General features: G+C 45.4%; 2 protein-coding genes across 6 annotated transcripts in view; one reads left to right on the top strand and one right to left on the bottom strand.

Annotated features, from left to right (window-relative positions):
- LOC310671572 (retinol dehydrogenase 16-like) overlaps window positions 1–8330 on the top strand; it is a 160254-nt gene extending 151924 nt beyond the window's left edge. For 2 of the 4 annotated variants that reach the window (XM_083427848.1, XM_083427850.1), the window contains exons 3-5: window positions 2874–3132; window positions 4594–4751; window positions 7306–8330. In XM_083427848.1, the coding sequence (XP_083283974.1) occupies window positions 2874–3132; window positions 4594–4751; window positions 7306–7523 (635 nt within the window). In that variant the 3' untranslated portion in view covers window positions 7524–8330. Of the gene's footprint in view, window positions 1–2873; window positions 3133–4593; window positions 4752–6962; window positions 6975–7305 lie in introns of all 4 variants that reach the window. The other 2 variants (XM_083427849.1, XM_083427851.1) reach the window with 2 other exon arrangements.
- The window catches only part of LOC310671610 (17-beta-hydroxysteroid dehydrogenase type 6-like), a 30468-nt gene extending 16073 nt beyond the window's left edge, over window positions 1–14395 (bottom strand). Inside the window, exons 1-4 of one of the 2 annotated variants that reach the window (XM_083427950.1) lie at window positions 13850–14356; window positions 12556–12814; window positions 11902–12059; window positions 10497–11052 (exon numbers count right to left, since the gene is read on the bottom strand). In XM_083427950.1, coding sequence (XP_083284076.1) covers window positions 10835–11052; window positions 11902–12059; window positions 12556–12814; window positions 13850–14162 — 948 coding nt within the window. In that variant the 5' untranslated portion in view covers window positions 14163–14356 and the 3' untranslated portion in view covers window positions 10497–10834. Of the gene's footprint in view, window positions 1–10496; window positions 11053–11901; window positions 12060–12555; window positions 12815–13849 lie in introns of those variants that run through there. The other variant, XM_083427952.1, reaches the window with a different exon arrangement.
- Between the last annotated feature and the right edge of the window lie 8861 nt (window positions 14396–23256).

Raw genomic sequence — 23256 nt, 5'->3', positions numbered from 1 at the left:
ATAGCCCATCCGCTGGGGAAGGTAATCAGCGTAACACCAGTGGGAAAGGGGAGGAGATGGAAGAATTGGAGAGGTGGCTCCAGGACTCTTCACAGGAGACCAGCGGAGAGGGCACGAGTACTCTGTTGCCCACACTCACTTTGCGCAGAAAACTTTCGTGCAGGCAACGGGGGAGGAGACTGGGCATCAAACAGCTTCTATGCTGGAAGCAGTTTAAGAAACGCCCACTGACGGATTCTGCCAGCGACTGAGGCAGCCACAGAACTTGAGGCTGTCCTGACAGAAAGGATTCAACCATGCAACCTAGCCAGGAGTAAAGGCAACTTACGCACAAGCAATCCCTAGAACCATTACACTATGGGACCGCCTCTCCTGGTATGTCCCACAGAGGAACCTACGGTCTGCAAATAAAAACATCCTGAAGGTCCCAGGCCACAGAGAGGTTAGGTTGGCCTCAACTAGAGCCAGGGCTTTCTCGGCTGCGGCTCCAATCTGATGGAACGCTCTGTCACAAGAGACTAGGGCCCTGCGGGACCTGACATCTTTCCGCAGGGCCTGCAAGACAGAGCTGTTCCACCAGGCCGTTGGTCAGGGCACAGCCTGACTCACTCCTCTGGCAATCTGCACAGAATTTTGCTTCACGGTTGCCATCAATTTGATTTTAATTAATTTTTATAATGAAATGTTTTTAGAATGTGGGATTATTTGATTGTTGTTAGCCGCCCTGAGCCCGGCTTCGGCTGGGGAGGGCGGGATATAAATAATATTTATTATTATTATTATTATTAGTGGTTAGAGTTTCAGACTAGGACCTGGGAGACCTGGGTTCAAATCCCCACTTGGCATACTGCTCATTGGGTGACCTTGGGCAGTCACTGCCTCTCAACCTAACCAACCTCACCGGGTTGTGAGGATTAAATGAGGAAGGTGAGAACCATGTGTGCCACTTCAAGCCCCTTAGAGTGGGGAAAAGATGGGTTATAAACATGCCCACTTCATGCTACCCCTAATTCTAGATCATTTATGAATAAGATAAAAGCCACAGGTCCCAACACTGATCTATGGAGAACTCCAGTTTCTACATCTCCCCATCTAGATATTCCATTTATTCCTCTACTCTGTGTCCTGCTTCTTAACCAGTTTCATGACTGCTCAGCTTATTCAGGAGTCGGCAGTCTAAGTACACAAGGTCAACTGGATCAGTTTTATCCAACAGATCTAGGTTCTTTGGATAAGCCTTCATGCTCTTTGCTAAATTTCATGTAAAGGCCTCCCAAAATGGCCCCCAGAGGTCACTGGTTGGCCTTCCTTTTAAAACTGTGTGAATCCCTGGGGAAATATTGGCTCTCCAGCAATACTAAGATCAAATGCAAGAGCAGGGACGCATACTGAACTCTCTCTCTCTCTCTCTCTCTCTCTCTCGCTATATCTCCAGAGATAAAGATTTGTTGGTCAAAATTGTCTGTTTCAGTTCAGTGTTTTCTTTCAGTTTCAGTTTCAGTTGTCTTTCTCAATTTGCAGATACCCGTTTTTGGTTTCTTGAAAGAGTGATGTGAGTAGAAGCTTTAGGACTCCCATGCTTTTAATTACAGCTTTCCTCTTAACAAATATTGCCCATTTTATTGCTTCCTGTTGATAGTAGTTGGGGAAATTAGGATGAACTGCCCATTCAACTTAAAAAATAAATATCATTTTTTTTTTGTTTTCAATTACAATCCAATAATAGCCTCATTATAACAATTATTAATACCAATTGTTCCAATGCTGAATTATATAATTTAGATAAAGTGGCCCCCTGTGTGCTAAATTTGATGATTCTATTATTTTCTTTATTTCTGCCTTCCAAAATCTTATTAATTTCCATTACATTCCAGTCATAATAATAATCCCTTGTACAACAACTGCAATATTAATAACTTCTATTCGTGTTGACACATTAAATGTTTTATGAACCTACAAGTGAGGAACTCAAACTACATCCTGTTCTTCCTGTGTGTGGCAATTCTTCTGCCTGTGGTGTTTCTTCCAGTCCTTGTAAGATGTTATGTCTCCCCACCCACCCAGTTGTTGCTGTTATTCTTCATGCCTTGGGCGGAGCTGATATCCCAATGTTGTTCCAGAAATTTCTCCCTTGCTCCATTCCATGCTTCGTTGTTTTGCAACTTTAACAAATCCTAGAATACATATCAACCAAAATATAGACCACCAGAATAATACTACATCCACACTTCCAAAATCTAGCATACATGCAAATGTTATGCTAGGTGGGAACCTGGAACAATAATTATCTCTTCTTCTTCTTCTTCTTCTTCTTCTTCTTCTTCTTCTTCTTCTTCTTCTTCTTCTTCTTCTTCTTCTTTTGAAATAATTTTTATTTGATTTTTACAAGATTATAACAATACCAAATCCATATCCACATTTAGAAATTTCTCTGAATCTTCAGACTTCCCCCTTCCGCTCCATGGGCCGTATTATCAACCTTTTCAACTGCATATTATTTCCTCATCCAAATTTTATGTCACTCCATTTTATCCATAATAATTTCTGCATTACAAGTGTTATTGCAGTCCCGCTAATGTTTTCATCTGCTGACAGTGGTGTCTCAAGTTTGCCATTCTTCTCTGGTAAGGACTTAGTCTTCATTCCATCTCTGCGCAAGTAACATCCATGCGGCTGTTGTTGCATACATAAAAAGTCTTTTCTGTTCCTTTGGGATCTTGGTACCTACAATTCCTAATAAAAAGGTTTCTGGTTTCTTTATCAAAGTTATTTTAAACATTTTAAAAATTCATTATATATCATTTCAATTCATTACATATCATTTCCTTTGGGAAATAATAGCTGTCTCTTCTTGCATCTGTTCTTTCTCACAGGGCTTTGGGGTTTGGTGAACAACGCAGGCACAGCTCTACCATCAGGTCCCAATGAATGGCTGACCAAAGATGACTTTGCAAAGGTGATCAATGTCAACCTGCTAGGGTTGATTGATGTGACGCTACACATGCTGCCGCTGGTGAGGAGAGCCAGAGGGAGGGTGGTCAATGTGTGCAGTGTGCATGGACGCCTGACCTGCTTTGGAGGCGGTTACGGCCCATCAAAGTTTGGTGTGGAAGCCTTCTCTGACACCCTGAGGTAAAAACAAGCCCTGTAGCTTACGTTTTGGTTTGGTTGGGTTTAGTGACGTGGTGTTTCTCCAGGTGTAGGGAATAAAAAACAGGTGGTGGGAATTCAGGCTGCTGTCAAGGGCTGAACCTTAAGTTACAGATCAAAAAGCAGACATTTGCACTGTTTGAGAGATAAAGATCCAGCTCATGCTATGCCCACACTGGACCTGAAATACATTTGCTCATCTCCAGGTCTGCGGGGAAATACGTTTTTTCAAAATGCAAGCCTGAGGTGAGATGGGAAGGGTAGGGTGGGTGCGTGGACTCCACAGATCTGATTGAATTTGCTCCACCACCTATGAGAGGCCATCACCTCTGCCAGCTCCCGCCAGCCCCCCAGATGAGGATGCAGCCCTGGCAGCACAGGTGCCAAACCATCGTGCTAGCTACCTCCCCGCCATTTGGTGAGGGTGGACGGAGAAGTTGTGGCTGGTACTCAAAGATGGTTGCTTGTGTTTTGAGAGATGACAGCATCTTCAGAACAATAGATCATCGGGGGGGGGGCACCAGAAGGGGCAGGCTGGGTTACAGAAGGGCTTGCTGCCTCCTCCTCCATCACTACTGCTGCCTGCACCACCTTGTTGTCTCTGCCGGAATCCACACAGGGCTGCAGGGTCCCTGCCAGAGAGCTTGGCACAATTAGGACATGTTCAATTTTTCACCTTTCAAATTCCAAAAATGGGGGTGCTAAAAGTTGTAACATGACTTGGGAATTCAAAAGATATTTGGCTTAAATTGATACCATTTAGTTTTGATTGGTAAGTAAAACGTGTGAAATTGCATAGAAATCATTAAAAATGATTGCCAAGGACTTGCAGCTATGTTGTTGTTATTATTATTATTATTACTACTATTAAGCATTAATTACCTGACCTTTACAAAAGGCAAAATAAAAATTCTATGATTTGCTGAGAGCAGCTGATGTGCTTTTTAATAAAATGTAGGTTTACCAAGCTAAATGTTGCCAAATCAAAACAGTAACAGCAGATTTGAATTTCCCAAACCCAAACTCATACTTTTAAGACCCCTCACTGAAGAAATTTGCAAAAATTAAGCTTCCGTCCAGAAAAGAACACCCCCTAATTGGCACATGGCCAAGGTGTGCAGCACTCAGGCACATGCCAGGAAAAAGGATGAGAGAGTAGAGCAACCAGCTAAGAAGGCAGGCAGAGGGCAGGCCTGGGTGGCTGGGTGACCCTGGCGCAGACCCCACCCGCTCCTGCTGAGGACCCCTCCCTCTCGCAAGGCTGCAGCACCACCAGCTTGGCTGACTCTGCCCTCTGCCAGGCCTGGCAGCCCTGCTCCCCCAGAATCCCCAGGCGCCTAATTTGTTTTGCATGCCCAGGACCTTTCCTAGCAGTCAAACAACCCACTGTTTTTTAGACTTCAGCAGGAAATGATGTTTCTTGACTTTTCCTCCCTCGTTCAGAAGAGAGCTCCATCCTTTTGGAATCAAAGTCAGCATTGTTGAACCAGGTACTTTCAAGACAGCCATACTGCCAAAAGCAACTGAGTCCCTCAAACCTGTATGGAGCCGGTTACCTTCTGACCTCAAGGAATGCTATGGGCAGAAGTACTTTGAGCAATGTGAGTAGACCTGGGGGAGAAACTCAGTTTGGTATGGAAGCTACCTAGTCCACACTTAACAAAACAACACATGAATCAATGAAACAACACATGAACCAAAAATCAGACTCATGTAAATTTAGTAATGCACTTTCCACAAACAATAATGTGTACAAAAATACATACTGTTACAAAAGCCTGGTGTCTGCCCCTCTCAGCAACTTTGCACTCCCCCAAAAAGTCTCGCCAAGTCCAATCCATATCCCAATTAAGCAAAACCCTGGTATTTATTAATTTCTAGGGCTTAGCTATATCTATAACAATACATTAGTAGGACGTATGTATCAAAAGTGAAGCTAGCATACAAGAATACTCTGTGTTAGAGAAAACTGTTTGCAAAAATGTGTCTCTTGTGGAAAATTGCATATAAAAATATTAAGAGAAATTGGCACTAAAATGCTGGTAAAATTTTGTGAGAATTTTCAAACCACAAACTGAAATGTGGAGAACTGAACTTAAAGGTTGAAGAAATGAGAAACAGAATCTAAAATTGACAAGCTGAGCCATCCCTGACTGAAATTTCTTTTTTCAAAATTTTGTATGAAACTTTGAAAGAAAATATACATAGGTTAATATCAAATATCTTGTCATCAATGGCAAAAACTAATCTAAATTAGAAACACAAATCAAAAGGAAGAAAAAGAAAAAGAAAAAAGGAAGAAAAAGAAAAAAGAGAACTTCTGAATTCTTTGTCTGTCAGCTATATATAGAAGATTATTCAAAACATCCACTCCAAGATGACACCCAATGATTCCACTTTCTATAAACCAATATTTCCATTAGTCCTCAAGCCCAGATATCATCATAAGTTCATTTTCTTTTTCATGCAAAAAAGTGTATAAGGAGTTTCCAATCTTTAATAAATAGTGACAATGATGATTCTATTATTAAACACGTCAACTTTACCATCTCAGCTAAATCCAATATTTTTTACACCCATTCCCTCATGGTAGATAATGGTGAATCTTTCAATCTTTGAGCATAGAAGAGTATTGCCACTGTGATCATGTATTGAAATAATGTTCTGCAGTCTTTTTCTAATTGTCTATCCATTATTCCTAGCTGGAAAAGTTCCAACATCAATTGAATGTGAAACTTAAAAATGTTCTGCATCAATGTATGTATTTGAATCCAATATTTCATTTTTACAAGTCCACCAAGCATGACAAAATGGGTCTTCATATTTTTCACACTTCCAACAAACCTTTCAAACACCTTTCTGCAGTCTAAATATTGTATTTTTCGCTCTATAGGACGCACTTTTCCCCCTCCAAAAATTAAGGGGAAATATGTGTGTGTGTCCTATGGAGCGAATGCAGGCTCCTGGCTTCAGCAGAGAGGGAGAGCTACGCAGTGCCTCTTCAGCGAAGCGGGATGTGCTGGTCCTGGGGGGGGGGGTTACCATGTGGCATGGTCCGTGTCCGGTCCGAGGCTGAAGCGGGGTCCAAGGCAGGGAGTCGGCCATTGTCAGGAACTCTGGCAGAAAGCAGGAAAGGGTGCCGGGTGGAATAGGTAACCAACGATGTTGTTCCCGCAACCTGGGACTGGACAGACTCGTCTTTATCTCTTCTGAGGCATAGGGCGGCCCCGGTCCACAGGTGACTCACCTCTCCTGGCCTGGAGGCGAGCACTCCTCCTGCGAGAACCTAGTTCCCTCTGCCTCTCTGCCCTGAGCCTCTCTAGCTCAGCAGAGGCTGGAGGGTTACTGGACCCAGCGGCAACCTCACCTTCCCCTGACAGGGCTGGGAGAGGAGCACTTGCAGGCAATGGGTCCTCCATCACCGCCAGAGCGGATTCAGCTGGTGTCTGCTCCTGAGGATCCAGCACAGGTGAAGGCCCTTCAGGTTCAAGCCCCTGCCCTGGATTCCTGTGCAGGCTGGGATTCCTCAGGTTCAGCCTCTGAATCAGATTCCCAGGCCATCACACGGGAGGAGAAATGAAAGGGGCTCCATATCTCCTGCCGCTTTGCTGAAGGGGTGCTGAGCAGAGGGGGGGATTTCTTGTTCTCCCCCTCTAAAACAAGGTGAGTCCTATGGTCGGGTGCGTCCTATAAAGCAAAAAATACGGTACCATTGGTACATTATTTCATGTAGCTATACCTTCAGCTTCCAAAAGATTCTAGGTGCCACCTAGGCTATTGCAAGGATAATGTTTCTTTTGCTTCACAAACAGGTTGCAAAATAAGCGTTATCCATTATTCCTAGCTGGAAAAGTTCCAATGGCAATTGAATGTGAAACTTTAAAATGTTTGCATCAATGTATGTATTTGAATCCAATATTTCTTGGCATTTTTACAAGTCCACCGAGCATGACAAAATGGGTCTGCATATTTTTCACACTTCCAACAAACATTTCAAACACCTTTATACAGTCTAAATAATTTCACTGCAGTTAGATACCATTGGTACATCATTTTATGTACCTAATCTACACCTTCAGCTTCCAAAAGATTCTAGGTGCCACCTAGGCTGTTGCAAGGATAATGTTTCTTTTGCTTTGTATTTCTCACAAACAGATTACAAAATAGGCGAATATTTCCAAAAGGCTGGCAGCGACAACCTTCACCTGGTCACCGACTGCATAGAACATGCCCTGACATCCTGCTCCCCTCGCACTCGCTACTCTCCAGGCTGGGATGCAAAGTTCTTGTACATTCCTGCCTCTTACTTTCCATCGTCCATCGTTGACTTCGTGTTGAGCCGCATTTGGCCTAAACCAGCTCAAGCAATATAGGGTTGTTGTTGTTTTAAAATAGCGACTATAGAATAATCAAAACATACAATACAACAAAGTAAAGAACCAAGAGGCAACTTACTATTATAGATCCACCATTCATAATTAGATATTACTTTGAAACATAGGAAGGTTCAATTCAAGATTGATCAAGAAAATTGGAATTTTATTTTCGTGGAAGCAAAGAGGGCTAATAGTAATGAGTATTCACATTTATAGTGAATGAGTATTCACATTTATTAAAGAAAATAAATTGTGGTAGGATCGCTCCAGTGTTTTTTATAGACATCAAAAACATCCCCTATATAGTGACATACAGTGGTATGTCGGGTAAAGAACTTAATTCGTTCCAGAGGTCCGTTCTTAACCTGAAACTGTTCTTAACCTGAAGCAACACTTTGGCTAATGGGGCCTCCTGCTGCCACTGCGCCGGCACCGCGTGATTTCAGTTCTCATCCTGAAGCAAAGTTATAAATCCGAACAGAAATCAATCCAGTGAATATTGATGTAGGTTTGAGGGGGTCAGACTGCATGATGCCCTGGGCCCCTTCCGGTTCTTGGGCTTCTGTATCAGTGGGAGTAGAAAGCGTGAGAACAAGTTTTCCAAACCATTCCCTTTGTCTAGGCAATTGTAAGACAATGGACATGGCTGGATAATTAAGCACCATGATCATTATCCCAAAAGAATGAGCAGTCCTGCAAAAGCTACAACTAAGTGATGGTGTCCTCCCCCCCTCCTCACCTGGCCAGTAGATAGAGAACAGGGGTGTAGCTGAGCTAGAAAGCAGGAGAAGCTAGAAAGACAGATCCATGCGATAAGTCTCCATTTCTTAAGCAGCTGGTTAAGGAACAACATTGGGCAGACGCCATGATTTGATTTTATCTAGACTGTATGTCGATATGGCAGCTACCTGCAGTGGAAGGCTCCTAGACTGATTCGGCAGAAGCACCAGTTTGCGAAGAGAGGATGTGAATTTACAGAGGGGAATCTTGGACTACAGATCTGGACTATAAAGAAGAAGAGTAAAGACATAAACTCCACACCGAAACATTTTATTTGAACTTAAACTCACTTGCAGAATGAATGCAGAGGCTGTTGAAAATAATGAAGGATTAACATCAGAATGTTTTAAGGGAATTATTGTAATATTTTGAAATGCAGTAGAACTATGAGATAATTAGGATTCCCTCCGATCTCGAAGCTTGGGAAGTCAGCTAAATAATAATAATAATTTATAATTAGGCATAACATTGATTTGTTTGATTATTGGGTAATTTGTATAATTTGGAATATATAATTTGGTTTGATTGAAAATTTTTAATAAATATTATTTAAAAAATAAAGATAAAAGCTCTTCATTGGGAAGGAAGTAGTAGGTCATTTAGGTAATTGGCACAAAATCTATAAGAAGTAGTTATGCCTAGGGCCTCTGAGGAACAGGGTCTAGGAGTGTGAGGAGACAAATGCTGTTTTTCATGGTCATAAAGCCACTGCTTGATTGTCTGGAATATGTAGCTTTCATCACATACTTTGAGGCTCTCCAGAGAAATACCCAAAGTACGTATTTTGTCCTGAATTGCTCTATACCAGGCATGGGCAAACTCGGCCCTCCAGATGTTTTGGGACTACAATTCCAATTATCCCTGACCACTGGTCCTGTTAGCTAGGGATGATGGGAGTTGTAGTCCCAAAACATCTGGAGGGCCGCGTTTGCCCATGTCTGCTCTATACCATCTAGATGGATTACGGTCTTCAAGCATAGAGGTTGAAAATGAATTTGATGCTGTTCTGTAATGTACTTTCAGCCAGGCCTTGGTTATAATGAACCATATGTTGGTTTCCATCATATGTTGACCGGTTTTGGCACCTAAGGTTAGATAACTTATGCATTTAGGGGCACCAAGGATCTTGCAAAGAAAAGTGGCTTGAATTTGTTCGACCCTTTCCCAATATTCTGACATATGTAGGGATAGAACAAAGATGTCCAATCATTTGTATGGTGGATAGGGAAAGACTTGGTAGGTCAGGCTTCCAGTAGACCTAGTGGACCAGCCTCCACCACATTCCATGTACCTAGAATGCCCCAGAATGACAGATCCTAATCTTGCTGCACCCCTTGTTCCTTGACTGTGGTCTGCTCATACATCATAATGGTGTTCATAGGAAGGTAACTTGCAAAAATTCAGAAGGATGAGTGTAGGGGATTGGAGGTTATGATGAATCACCAACCAACCAACCAACCAACCAACCAACCAACCAACCAACCCACACCTTCTGTATTCTCTTAGCTTTCACCTCTCTCTTCCTGCTTTGAGGTAGCCTGCCTAGGTTTTCCCAGAATTCTTATCCTTGAGTACATCGAACACAGTTCTCAGTCCATGTTGGGTCCAGTATTCTGCTCCCCTTCCTTCTGGGTTGTGGGTCAGGGCCTCCAGTCTCACACCCCTAGACAATTTCTCCAGCTGCTTCCTCTCTGGCACATGGGGAATCTCTTCCCTGGACATCTCCTGCCCCAGGGAATCTTGCCACCAGGCTAGATCTGGGGGCACTTCCTTCAGAATCCCTGGGCCCACCCCACCCACATGGTGCTCAGAATCCCCCACCCTCTTTTCCTTACTCATGGAGCTAAACAAAGACATATTATTTCCTCGGTGACTCTGGGCGACCTTGGTTGTTGCTGCCAGAACTGAGACAGGGCCCCACACATTTCCAAAAGGGAAGGTAGCCAGTCCTGGAGAAGGAAAACTCTAAACCTCCACTGCCTTGCAGCCAAACCCATTCATGAGAAAGTCATTGGGACACTGAGGTTAACCCTGAGATAATATCATGATCCTGCCTTTAACTCAGTGTACTTTGGGGATCGACCAAAGGTATTAATTTGTTTACTGGAACTATAGGCCAAATGCCACATCAAACCAGTTTTTCAGTGGTGCATCTGTGTGGTGTGAGAGAAATGCTTACTGAGTAGGACATTACATTGCAACAGATAAATATTTTAATAGACTTCTACTCTAGAATTCCAATTGTAATGCAATAAAATACATTGTATATATAAAGATATAAAAGTAGAAATAAACTACAATTAAAAATCCCTGAGCACCCTACCATGGCACATTGCACTTGCTGCAACGGGTAGCAAAATGATTGAGTGGTCCAGCAAGACCTTCAGCAATTCTCAAGTGGTCCGTGGGAAGAAAAGTATCAGAACCACTGGTTTAGAACTTCAGAAAAGAGAAACAACGGAACATCGTTAATAGTGCAAAGCCTTCCTTGGTTTATTTGGAGAACTGAAATGTTTCTTCAGAATATTCTACACGGCTTGTGCTGGTTTGGGCCAAATGCATCTCCACAGGAAGTCAAAAATGGAGGCTGGCAAGTAAGAGAGAGGAAGGTATAAGAGTTTGGCATCCCATCCTGGACAGTAGCGGATGCGAGGGGAGCAGGATGTCAGGGCATGTTCTATAGAGTCCGTGACCTGTTGAAAGTTGCTGCTGCCGGTGAGGTGGCAGAATTTTAATAATTTGAGACCTGTGTGTGGGATATAGGAAACAAAAGAAAACTTAGTGATGCAAAAACATCTATGTATTTATTTCTGCATTTATTTATTTGATTTCTATGTTGCCCTATACCTCCGCAGGAGATAGCCTAAATATTTTGGGTTCTGAAGGGATAGGTTAGCTTCTGGATTTCTCTGCCTGGAAGGTCTAAATCTAAGGAGGAGCATTGGGAGCATTTTCTGTTGCTTTAAGACAGAACCTTTTTCAACAGGGAATTAGACATTGTCAATCTGTATTTCAGGCTGTAGGTGGGGCTTGAGAGTTGTATCTAGGTGAGGGTCACCATACGCCGGGTTCAGGGGCAGGCAACCCAGGATCTGTCTCTGTCTCGGGCAGGGCCGAATTTAGGTTTGATGAGGCCCTAGGCTACTGAAGACATTGGGGCCCTTGTCCAGCTGTCCTTTGTCAACAACAAATTGTCACTGTTTTTTGTGTTGAATATATGCTATATGGTAATTTATGGACCTAACAAGTATCTAAAGCCATTTGCACATAACAAAATAAGTGTTTTATTGAAGTATTTAATTTTATTTGTTTTTTTATCTTATATTTTGGAAATGTCCATCTAGGTTTTTTCCTTTAAATTTTTTTGGGGGCCCCAAGAGAGTGGGACCCTAAGCCATAGCGTGTCTAGCTATGGATTTGGAAACCAGCAATTTAGCCTGGTGGGTCTCAGGGTCTCTCTCTCTCTCTCTCTCTGTGTGTGTGTGTGTGTGTGTGTTCCACTGCAACAGTGTGACTTATTAGCACATGCTTTAATTGCAGGCTTTCGCACATTGCAAACCAAACTGAATTCTTCCCCCTGCCCATTTCTACTCACCCCGCTCAAAGTAGCGCTGCCCATAGGCTTCCTTGATGTCAGAAGGGGCTTGGCTCCATGCATTCTTGTAGCTCTCTACTATCTCTGACTGCATGGGTGTTTTGAAAGCACCAGGTTCAATAATGCTGACTCGGACCCCGAAAGGATGAATCTCTCGCCTGAATTGAGGAGGAAAAATCAAGAAACACGTCCAGAAATCAAGAAACTGAACCAGAATAATAAGGAAGATCATGATTTGGCTTCCATGGAATAGAACATCTTTCCTTAAAGAAGAAGAAGAACAAGCAAAGGAAGAAGAAGAAGAAGAAGAAGAAGAAGAAGAAGAAGAAGGGAGAGAGGGAGATGTGGTGAAATGCAGCCTCATGTCTTCTTCTGTCTTCTTGTCCATGACCCGGCATCAGGCATATTCAGAGGCAGCCACCAGGAGGTTGGTTCTTACAACTCTTGCTGGTACATTAAGTTGTTTCCTCAAGGAAAAGAGCTGACCTAGGTGTGCAAACCCCTGCTGATTACTTGGTAAGTCTCTGGTGCAGTCCACATGTCCCAGCACCTGCTCTTTATTCATTGCTGTCCTCTGCTTGAAACTTAGCTGCAGAAGCAGACATCCCACTAAAGCAAGGAGAAAGAGGAAGATAACAGAACTATCATGTTTACCTCAGGATGTCAGAGAAGGCTTCCACGCCGTACTTGGATGCGGTATAGGGTACTGCAAAGCATGCCAATCGTCCCATTATACTGGACATGTTGACCACCCTCCCTCTGGCTCTTCTCACCAGGGGCAGCATGTGTAGCGTCATGTCAATCATCCCAAGAAAGTTGACGCCGATCACCTTTGCAACGCCATCTTTGGTCAGCCACTCACTGGGAGCTGATGAGGCACCAGTGCCTGCATTGTTCACCAAACCCCAGAGCCCTGTGTGAGAAGAAAAAAATATTCTTATTGTTCCAGGTTCCCACCAGCCTTAATAATTGGATATACACAATTCTTTGGAAATGTGGGTATATCTGCATTCTTGTGAGCGCTCTCTCTCTCTCTCTGTCTGTGTGTGTGTGTGCGTGTGCACGCAGATACACACAATGATATATTTCCCATTAATACTATATGCACCGCCAAGGATGATTTCCCATATTGTAGTCCCAAATTTTTTTCCCCCGCTCCCTCAGAAGGAGGTTTTTCCTTCTGCACCACAGCTAATGGACGCCATTTTCTCAACTCCTTTATCTTTTGCTAAGTCAAATTAGAACTTCAAACGAGGGCTGCACAGCCAGATAACTAATTACAATTGGAAATCTGCCTGTGTTCCGTTTAATGTTTGTTCTTTCTTGGTGAGGTTTGGCAGAGAAGAGTAGATGTAGATATATAGAAGGAAAAATAACCACGCACCTCACATTAATGAAAACATAACGATAGAGTCCTTTTCAAAACCTTGACATCCAAATATTGGTTCGTTTAGCAGATCTTTTTTATCTCCTTTCCAGAACATGCCTGTTTCTTAGTCCAAATTTTCATTATTTTGAGAACACAGGGACCCCCAGCTCATGAGACTGTTTCTGGAAGGTTCCCAGTTTTTGCCGTGGTCATCACCCTGTCCCCCTGCCCCCACATCTTGTTGCGGAGGGCAGATAACGGACGATCTGAGGGTGGCACATCCTCCCCTACCCGGGGGGGGGGGGTCAGCAGGGCTAATTACCTTCATATTAACCCTGAATTACTGGCAAGACTGAGGTTCGATCTCTTGGGAGGCAGCCATATCTCACGGCTGGAAACCAGAAGCCTGGATTAATTGTTTCTACTGTAATAACTTTTTAAAATAGTACTTGTTCATTTGATATATTGGGAGTCACTTTGGCCACATTTTGTGGGAAAGTGGAGTAAAGATAAGCAGATGATGATACAGATAATCCCTGGCCTGATCCAGAGCATGGAAACAAAACAACAAAAAGTTACCTTTGTTCCCCACTTGTTCTTTCACCCACTCCGTCGCTGCCGCCACACTCTCCTTACTGGTGACATCCAGAACGGTGGTTTTCAAGCGCTCTGAGGTGACCTTGTCCAGCTGCTCTGCCCCCTTCTGGGTGGTACAGGTTGCCAACACCCGCAGACCCCGGGCATCCAGATGCCTGGCAAGGTGGTTCCCAAGGCCAGCGGAACAGCCGGTGATGAAGACATATTTCTCCGTCAGGTTCTCCACCGTCTGTCTCTCCTGATACCATCGGCGAAGGAAGTAAAGCCCCAGCAGGGCAGCCAGGTAGAGCCACATGGCTGAAACCTGCAGGGAAGAAGCTTGCAAGAGTGAGGGCACACAGGCACCTAGCAAGCCTTGGAGAAATCAAATCCCAATGCCTGCTCCACCATGAAGCTTACTGCTTTATTTAGCCTCCCACGCAGTGTTATTGAGGCGAAGGAGCAATTTTCCATGATGCATTGAACTGCTTGGAGCAGAGGCAGGCTAAAAGAAGTATAAACAATAGCTCTAGCTACCTGCTTATTAACTGAACAGCTTAATAAAGAGGAACAGTGTGAACTTATTTACATCTAGAGAGATAAATGACACTGAGCTCAAATATTGTGCAAGCTCAGCATCAGCATCCAAGAGGTCATATGCCTTATTTTTCCATCACTGCATCACATATTGCACTTGCTCAAGGTCCAATCCCCAATTTGTTTTGTTTGTTAATTTTATTTTTTGAGTTTTCAGTTTTACAAAATATATGAAATGTAGTACATCTTCAGAATAAAAACATAATTTGACTTCCCTCCTCCCCTTCTGTTTCATCTTCTGGTTTCACTTTTATTTCTGCATTTCCCCTATAAAGGTTAAGGGACCCCTGACTGTTAGGTCCAGTCATGACCAACTCTGGAGTTGCGGCGGTCATCTCGCTTTGTTGGCCGAGGGAGCTGGCGTACAGCTTCCAGGTCATGTGGCCAGCATGACTAAGGCGCTTCTGATGAACCAGAGCAGCACACGGAAACGCCGTTTACTTTCCTGCCAGAGCGGTACCTATTTATCTACTTGCACTTGACAGGCTTTTGAACTGCTAGGTTGGCAGGAGCTGGGACCGAGCAACGGGAGCTCACCCCGTCGCGGGGATTCAGACCGCCGACCTTCTGATCGGCAAGTCCTAGGCTCTGTGGTTTAACCCACAGCGCCACCCGCATCCCCCCCAAAAAGTATTAGAAACAACTAAACTCAATAAGGCAATGAATGGGGAAGGAATTCCATGGTGTTACTTTAATTCAACCTCTGTCAAGAGCTGCTAGGATTGCCAAATAACCTGAAAGATTATTGCTTGTTCTGTGAAGTCACACAGTGAAACTTCATTTTGTATGAAGATAAATGTTCCTGTCTGATAATGTCCACTGATCAACCTGTTTCTAAAAGCACAGATACAAGATATCATAATCAGTGTTGCAAGATTTTAATTTTAACTGACAAGCAGCTGCAGGACCTCAAACTGATTAGCCAGCATTTGCAGTGTAGGAGAAGCCTCTGGAGTCATTTGGCTGATCTACATTGAATTTTTCCTCCTAATAGCTGCTGGGAAAGGAGGCAATTTAGATGGGGGGAAATACTTGGGAGAAGAAGGAACCAGAGCAGCAATATTGCAATATCTTTTAAGATGCTTCCCATTTAAATGTGTTTGGGGAGCCCAGAGCAGAGAATATGGAAGGTATAACCTTCTAGATAAGGTCAATGTCTCTTCTTAGCCACCATTCAGTTACCAGCAAATGACTTCTCAAGAGCAGCAATCAAGCGCACTGTCCCTTCCTGTGCTTTCCAGCCATCGGTATTTGGAAGTATTTCTGCTTCCAGCTGTAGAGGCAGAGCATAGACATCTTGGCTGCCCAATCCACTTTTAAAACCATCCAAGTGGGTGGGCACCCCTATCTCCTGAACCTTCCAACATTCAACTTCATTGGATGTCCATGAGTTCCATTGTTGGAGAATAAGAAGCAGTGTGGTGCAGTGGTTAGAGTTTCAAACTAGGACCTGGGAGACCTGGGTTCAAATCTCCACTTGGCATGCTGCTCATTGGGTGAGGTCCCAACACTGATCTTTGGAGAACTCCACTTTCTACATCTCCCTATCTAGATATTCCATTTATTCCTCTACTCTGTGTCCTGCTTCTTAACCAGTCTCATGACTGCTCAGCTTATTCAGGAGTCGGCAGTCTAAGTACACTAGGTGAACTGGATCAGTTTTTATCCAACAGATCTACTTTGGATAAGCCTTCATGCTCTTTGCTAAATTTCATTAGGAGCCAGTGTGGTGTAGTGGTTAAGAGCGGTAGTCACGTAATCTGGGTAACCGGGTTCGCGTCTCCGCTCCTCCACCTGCAGCTGCTGGGTGACCTTGGGCCAGTCACAGTCTCTCAGCCCCACTCACCTCACAGAGTGTTTGTTGTGGGGGAGGAAGGGAAAGGAGAATGTTAGCCGCTTTGAGACTCCTTAAAGGGAGTGAAAGGCGGGATATCAAATCCAAACTCTTCTTCTTCTTCTTCTTCATGTAAAGGCCTCCCAAAATGGCCCCCAGAGGTCATTGGTTGGCCTTACTTTTAAAACTGTGTGAATCCCTGGGGAAATATTGGATCTCCAGCAATACTAAGAACAAATGCAAGAGCAGGGCATTTGGTTTTTTGAAAGAGTGATGTGAGTAGAAGCTTTAGGACTCCCATGCTTTCAATTACAGCTTTCCCCTTAACAAATATTGCCCATTTTATTGCTTCCTGTTGGTAGTAGTTGGGGAAATTATGATGAACCACCCATTCAACTTTTTTTAAAAAATCATTTTTATTGGTTGTGTGGCAATTTCCTGCCTCCCTCCGAAGAAATGAAGACACAGGACACAAAAATTCAGGTTAATGGGTCAAATTAGGCCACAACTTTATTCATTACAGGAATTGAGCAGTATTGGCCTTAGGCATTGGTCCTAACTAATAACCGGTGAAAGACGGAAGGGTTAATCACCAGTGGGGGGAGTCCTGCTGAGGCACATCAACTAGGACCTCCCCCCGGTGTCACCACGTGGGGGCGTGCCATGGGCCCACACCTCCATAGGCTTAGGACAAGGCCACGCCCCCCAGAATCCTTTACCGGACTACCCTTGTTTGGGGGAAGGTGATGGCGCTCCTTCTCCCCTTCATTTGCATAACAATAGGATTGTACCCCCACCAATGCCTAACCGCCACTCGAGCCCAAGCTCGCCGCCAATACCCCCAAACCTGTAACCAATCCCTAATCCCTGATGTAATGTCTCTCAACCAAACATCATTTCCCGCATCGGAAAGATGTACGCCATCATCTCTGTAGAGGGCCACCTTGGTGTACTGGATCTCGGGATGGTCAATGACCCGTCCCTCCAGCGCCGCCACTCTACGTGCCACAGTACATGGCAAGATTTTTCGGGCACTATTCACCGCAGCGGGAGAGCGACAATCTCTCCACGTGCGCCTTTCTAGCAAAGATGACCACAGAATGCTAATGCCGGGGTAAGAGGTGAGTAGTTCCTCAAAGTCTCCAAAAATATTCCACTGCAAATCAATGGCTTTATGGTACGCTATATCCCGCATCTGGGGGGCCCTCAATCGCCACTCTGTTCATAACAATCGGCATGAACTCGGCCCATCGCATCCCTCTCCTAGCCATCCAGGTGACATCAATGTTTGGCCGTAAACCGAGCCTAGGCCAGGAGCCCGACATAGCAGCCTGTTTAGCAGCCCAATGCACGATACTGTGCCCCACGATCCATATCCGAATTCTCGTGTCTCCTGAAAGGTAAATGAAATAACAAGGCAAGATCAGTCATCGGCTCTTTCTAACATATGTTTTGTAAGCATCTGATTTCCATCGCCCCATGTCCTTAATTCTTTCTGCTGAAAGGCCCATATGTACGGCAGTAGTAGCTGCCCCAATCCTGAAGGAATGAGCTGCGAATTCTGCTGCGTTGAGGCCGCAGGCCACTATCGCCATCCGCATTACCCGAGTAAACTGGTGCCTAGTCAGGGGAAAACCATCGTTGTGGATTAATAACGGCCCGGGCAACCTGGGTCTCAGATATAGGAAGTGCCTGGTATATTTTACTGGGCAAGGCCCTGCTTTCTTCGTTGAAAGTAATCTAATTAGCGCCCCTTTCCCTTGCTGGTCGGTCTTAGAACTGCGGACTTGTACGATCAGGTCTGAGCACGAGAGGGTCAAGTCCTGCAACAATATACCCCGTTGTGTATTTTCTGGGCCTCCTTCGCATACCACCTCACCTATCTGGAGCGCTCCAAAAAATGCAATGGAATATGCTGCTGAGAATAGCCGCGCTTCAAATTTTGACCAGCATATGGCTCTCAATTTTCTGTGAATTTGGCTAAGGATCTCAATTGTAATAGGCTTCCTTTTATCCTTGCTGGGGGCTCCTGCCTGCGCCAACCTTCGAGCACTTTGCGCACTACAAAGTCTGCACATGGGTCTGTGGAATAGGCCACTTTGGAAAAGAAGGATATAGCGGCCGACTGAATGTTCAAGGTTTTTGATGCGGTCCCTAAGTTTTTTAGGTGTAATAAGTATTTTAGGACCTCCCGTTTTGAAGGGGAGGATGTGGTATTCAAGTTGCCTGCTCTGTTACGGAAATTTAGGAAGTCCACCCATGCCTTAGCGTATGTTCTCCGAGTGGATGGCGCTAATGCTGCCAATACTCCCTCCATTATCTCGGGTTCCCAAGGCTCCAAAGATGCTCTGGGAAAGGCAGCGGCGATTGCTCCGCCTCTGGCACTAACGAGCGGAAGCGATCCATCTGGATACGAGACAGAGCATCCACATTGTCATTGTTAATCCCTGTCACAAACTTAGCAGAAAAATAGATGTTACGTTGAAGACATAGCAGGACAAAGGAGCTTAGGAGGCTTCCCACCCTCGGGGAGCGTGAGGATTGCGTTGAAAGGACCGCTACGACCACCTGGTTGTCGGTCCAAAAGCACACCCTGTGGTTACAAAATACCTGCCCCCATAAGTGAACTGCCACTACGATGGGAAAGAATTCTAAGAAAGTAAGGTACTGCCACTCAGATGGCCAGCGTTGGGCGCACCACTGACCCTTGAAGTAAACCCTGAAACCTAATGATCCTGCCGCGTCGGACTGCACCTGAAAATCTGTGTGAAGCAGCAAGTTGTCTTGCCATAGTGATATTCCATTGCAATTATCAAGAAAATGAAGCCATACCTCCAGGTCAGACTTGACCGCCCTGGAAAGGCGCACCCTGTGTTGCGGAGCACGCAGGCCCGCTGACAGTCTAGCTAGACGGGTACAAAAGGGGCGCCCCGGAGATACCACCCGGCAGGTAAAATTCAAGTGACCTAGCAGGGACTGAATTTGTCTGAGGGTAACCTTTCTCAATGGCAAAAGCTGCCAAATCAATTCCCTAAGGGTGTCTAATTTTTCTTTTGGCAACCTGGAGGACTGCGCAACCGTGTCTAGTTCAATGCCTAAGTACACTATTTTGGTAACCGGGCCCTCTGTTTTGTCTGCCACCAAAGGGACTCTGAGTTCCTCAGCTAAAGAGATAAATGACGCCAGTAAACTGGTGCACTGGGGTTCTGTAGCTGCAACGAGAATAAAGTCGTTGAGGTAAAGCGAGACCCCGATGGAACCTGTTTTAAATCGAAGTGCCCATTCCAGGAACGTACTAAAAGCTTCGAAGGCTGCACAGGCCACCGAACAGCCCATGGGCATAGCTTTGTTGACAAAATAAGACCCTTCAAATCTAAAGCCTAACCAGCGAAAATTGTCGGGGTGCACAGGGAGGAGACGGAAGGCCGATTCAATATCACATTTTGCTAGGAGCGCCCCCTTTCCAAATTTACGGATCATCTTAACCGCTTGATCAAATGGCGCATATTTCACTGTGCAAAGCTCTTGGGGTATGGAGTCGTTGATGGAACCTCCCTTTGGATATGAGAGATTATGGATCATATGGAACTCCCCAGGGGCTTTCTTGGGAACTATGCCGAGGGGGGAAATGTGTAGGCCTTCAATAGGAGGCTGATTGAAGGGACCGGCCACCCTCCCCGCTGCAATTTCCTTTTGAATTTTCTTTCTGGCTATGTCAGGCATTTCCCACACTGATTTTTGGTTGGGAGGATAGCCCGGGTTGGGTGGGAAGGAGACTGGAATTCTAAAACCTGTGGAGAACCCTTCCTAGACATATGCCGCTGCTGTTTTATTGGGGTATGGTTCTAATAGGGCTTTTAACGGGTGTAATTTGATAGGTGAGAACACTAGGTCGAGGGCGACATTATTGGTGGTTCCCTGCATTTCCCTGTGGGTGTCCGGAGGTACCCCTGGGGCCTTGGTGAGAGTACCCCCTGCTGCCCCGAAAGGGCTGCCTTCCTTTAATGCAGGCAGAGCCCGGGTGACTACCGAGGCACCTTTCATATTCGTGGGCATACTTACAAGCCGGTCGGGAACAGACCCCCCTGCTGAAGTCCCAACATTGTCGACGCCACTTAGGAGAATCCTGAGATTTCTTTTCAACATATGGACCTACATGATCCATCCAATAGTTCTGGTCCCTCAGTTCCCAGCGAGTGGATGGCAGAAGTGACGCATTTCTACAAAAACCCTCGTCACAAGATAAGGCAGCATTCTCCCCTGCTATTGTGAAGGCCCGTCTCACATGTGCCATGTGTGCTACACATACATAGCCCGCTATACATAGCCCGCTTGTGATAAGCCGCGGAAACTACACCCATAAAGACCTGGTAACCATCTAACCAATTATCGAAAGTGTGTTCCGCCCGGGGGGGGGGGTCCTATATCTCCGTTTCCCATAATTACGTTTTTTTCTCCCCTTTACCAGTCATCTTAGTCGGGGGGAGGAGAGTGAATATGTCAATGTAATCCCCGTTGAGTATTTTAGTCCTCTTCTTCTTAGATAAATGATTGCCTAGTATAAAATCAGTGGACACATTGTTGGATGTTTTTACATCTTCCACCAATGCCCCCCTCTTTCCATTCCAGGGACCCGTTAAAGGACTTGCGGTGGGAATTAGCCCTCCTTTCATGCACCCACAAAGGGAGCCCAGAAATATCCTCGCCCTGGCCCCAGTAATCCTCTATGGGAGCGTCGCTATCCGGATCTGAAGAGGAGGTACCTGACTCATCCTCGGAGGCCGACTTCCTGCTCTTCTTGCCTTTTTTCGCAGTGTGCTTCCTCTTGGACTTCCTTTTTCCACTCTGCTGAACAGCGTCGGCTACCGTTTGGACTGTGGCCAGGGTGTCTTGGCATCCCTGTTGTTTCCCCTCATCGGACGATCCAGATTCCCCCACCACCGTCGTGAGCTGCTGTGATGAATCCTGAAAGAGACTAGGCATACCTATGTCCTGATGAGAATTAGTATTGTTGGCTCCCCCAGGAGGAGCTCTGCCGCCTGAGGAACCCGAATTGGACCCAAGCAACCCACAAAATAATCCTTCCGATGGGGCTACAGGGTAGCAGCCCACCGGCACAGAGAAAGCTCTGCCTGCACAGGCAGTGGCTTTATTTTGAAGGCAGTGACTTTATATGAAGGTAACGGCCACCCTCTTAGCACAAGAGGCTATAAGGAAATGGCTTAGCCGTTTCCAGCACCCGGCAGCTTAAAATTGCCGCTGAGATGCGATGCTGGCCAGGCCGTGCCTCACCTAAAATGGCGGATCACGTGGTCTCACTTAAAATGGCGGCGCCGGCAGACATTGTCTTGGCAACAGCATGGCTATAGGGATTTTAAACTGGGGAAATTCCCCCCCAAGGCACGCCGTAATGCGAATAAATTCAAATAACCAGATAAATTTCAACCCCGAATGATTCGCTAATTATGCTCGCCGATTGCCTCTCCCTAGGTGGCCACCGAAAACAAAGCCTGCCTGCACCACGTGGGTTCGGGTAGCCTAGCGATGCTGTGTAGCGGCGACCAACAACCGGCAACACACACAAGCGACCGCTTCAATTTGGACTGCAGTTTAATAAAATACGTGACTAAAACCCTTTGGTACCGCTGACTCCTGCATCCTCTCAGCTACCAATAAAATTATTAATCTTTCCCCCGCCCACAGTTAGCAAATTTTATGAAAAGTTAATCGGCAGGCAGCTGCTGCCGCACCTAAGATGGCCGCAGTTCAAGGGAAGGAAACCTCCGATCACGTGGGCTACCACAATGCAATGCTGCTCGAGCTACCGCGGCAACCTTCAAAAATGATTATGCTGGCTAAAACCCCCAAACCTCAGGGGACTGCTCTTTCCCCCGCTCCGGTCACAGCTCATGCACCAAAACAATGCCCCCTTATAAGTTACCACTCCATGGAGAGGAGTTGAAGCTCCCAGACTGCAGGGAAACTGCTGGAAAATACCCGTGAAATTCTGACACTAGCTCCCGACTTGCGGAGGAGGCGGTTGCATTGAAATCAGCCTCGGTGAGCAGCGCCCGGCGTGACGAGGTCACTCGAACCTCCAGAATCCAGGTGCTGGCGGGCGGGCAATTATGAACGAAAACCTGCAACTTAAAACCACCCCAGTGATTTCAACTCTGATCCATAAAATAGGCTCCTAATGCAGCGACTCTTCGACCGTTGTTGGCGACTGCTCCGTCCCACGCGGCCGGGATGCGAACGGGACAGATCACGGAAGAACGGCGAAGCAAAACACTGGTAAAAACGTTCCAGCTGTAGCGGAGGAAAGAGGAAGGGCCTCGGCTGAAGCCGGGTTAAATAGCTGAGGCCCCGCCCCCGGAGCCAGCCGATTGGCTGTCCTGGTGAGTGAGGTGAACGGGGATTCCCTTGTACTTGCAGGGGCTGGAGCCAGCCCCCGCGTGTGTGGGGGAGGGGTGTGAAGCCCGCAACCCCACCTTTGCCAGCACAGAAGTGGTTTTTTTCAATTACAATCTAATAATTGCCTCATTATAACAATACCAATTTATAATACAATTATTAATATCAGTGGTTCCAATGCTGAATTATATAATTTAGATAAAGTGGCCCCCTGTGTGCTAAATTTGATGATTCTATTATTTTCTTTATTTCTGCCTTCCAAAATCTTATTAATTTCCATTACATTCCAGTCATAATAATAATCCCTTATACAACAACTGCAATATTAATAACTTCTATTCGTGTTGACACGTTAAATGATTTATGAAACTACAAGTGAGGAACTCAAACTACATCCTTGTTCTTCCTGTGTGTGGCAATTCTTCTGCCTGTGGTGTTTCTTCCGGTCCTTGTAAGATGTTATGTCTCCCCACCCACCCAGTTGTTGCTGTTATTCTTCATGCCTTGGGTGGAGCTGATATCCCAATGTTGTTCCAGAAATTTCTCCCTTGTTTCATCCCGTGCT

This window comes from Podarcis tiliguerta (genome assembly GCF_965153285.1).
Source record: "Podarcis tiliguerta genome assembly, chromosome: 2".
Classification (NCBI taxonomy): domain Eukaryota; kingdom Metazoa; phylum Chordata; class Lepidosauria; order Squamata; family Lacertidae; genus Podarcis; species Podarcis tiliguerta.
The sequence above is the reverse complement of the archived record's forward strand: the minus strand, read 5'-3'. Positions and strand labels throughout refer to the sequence as shown.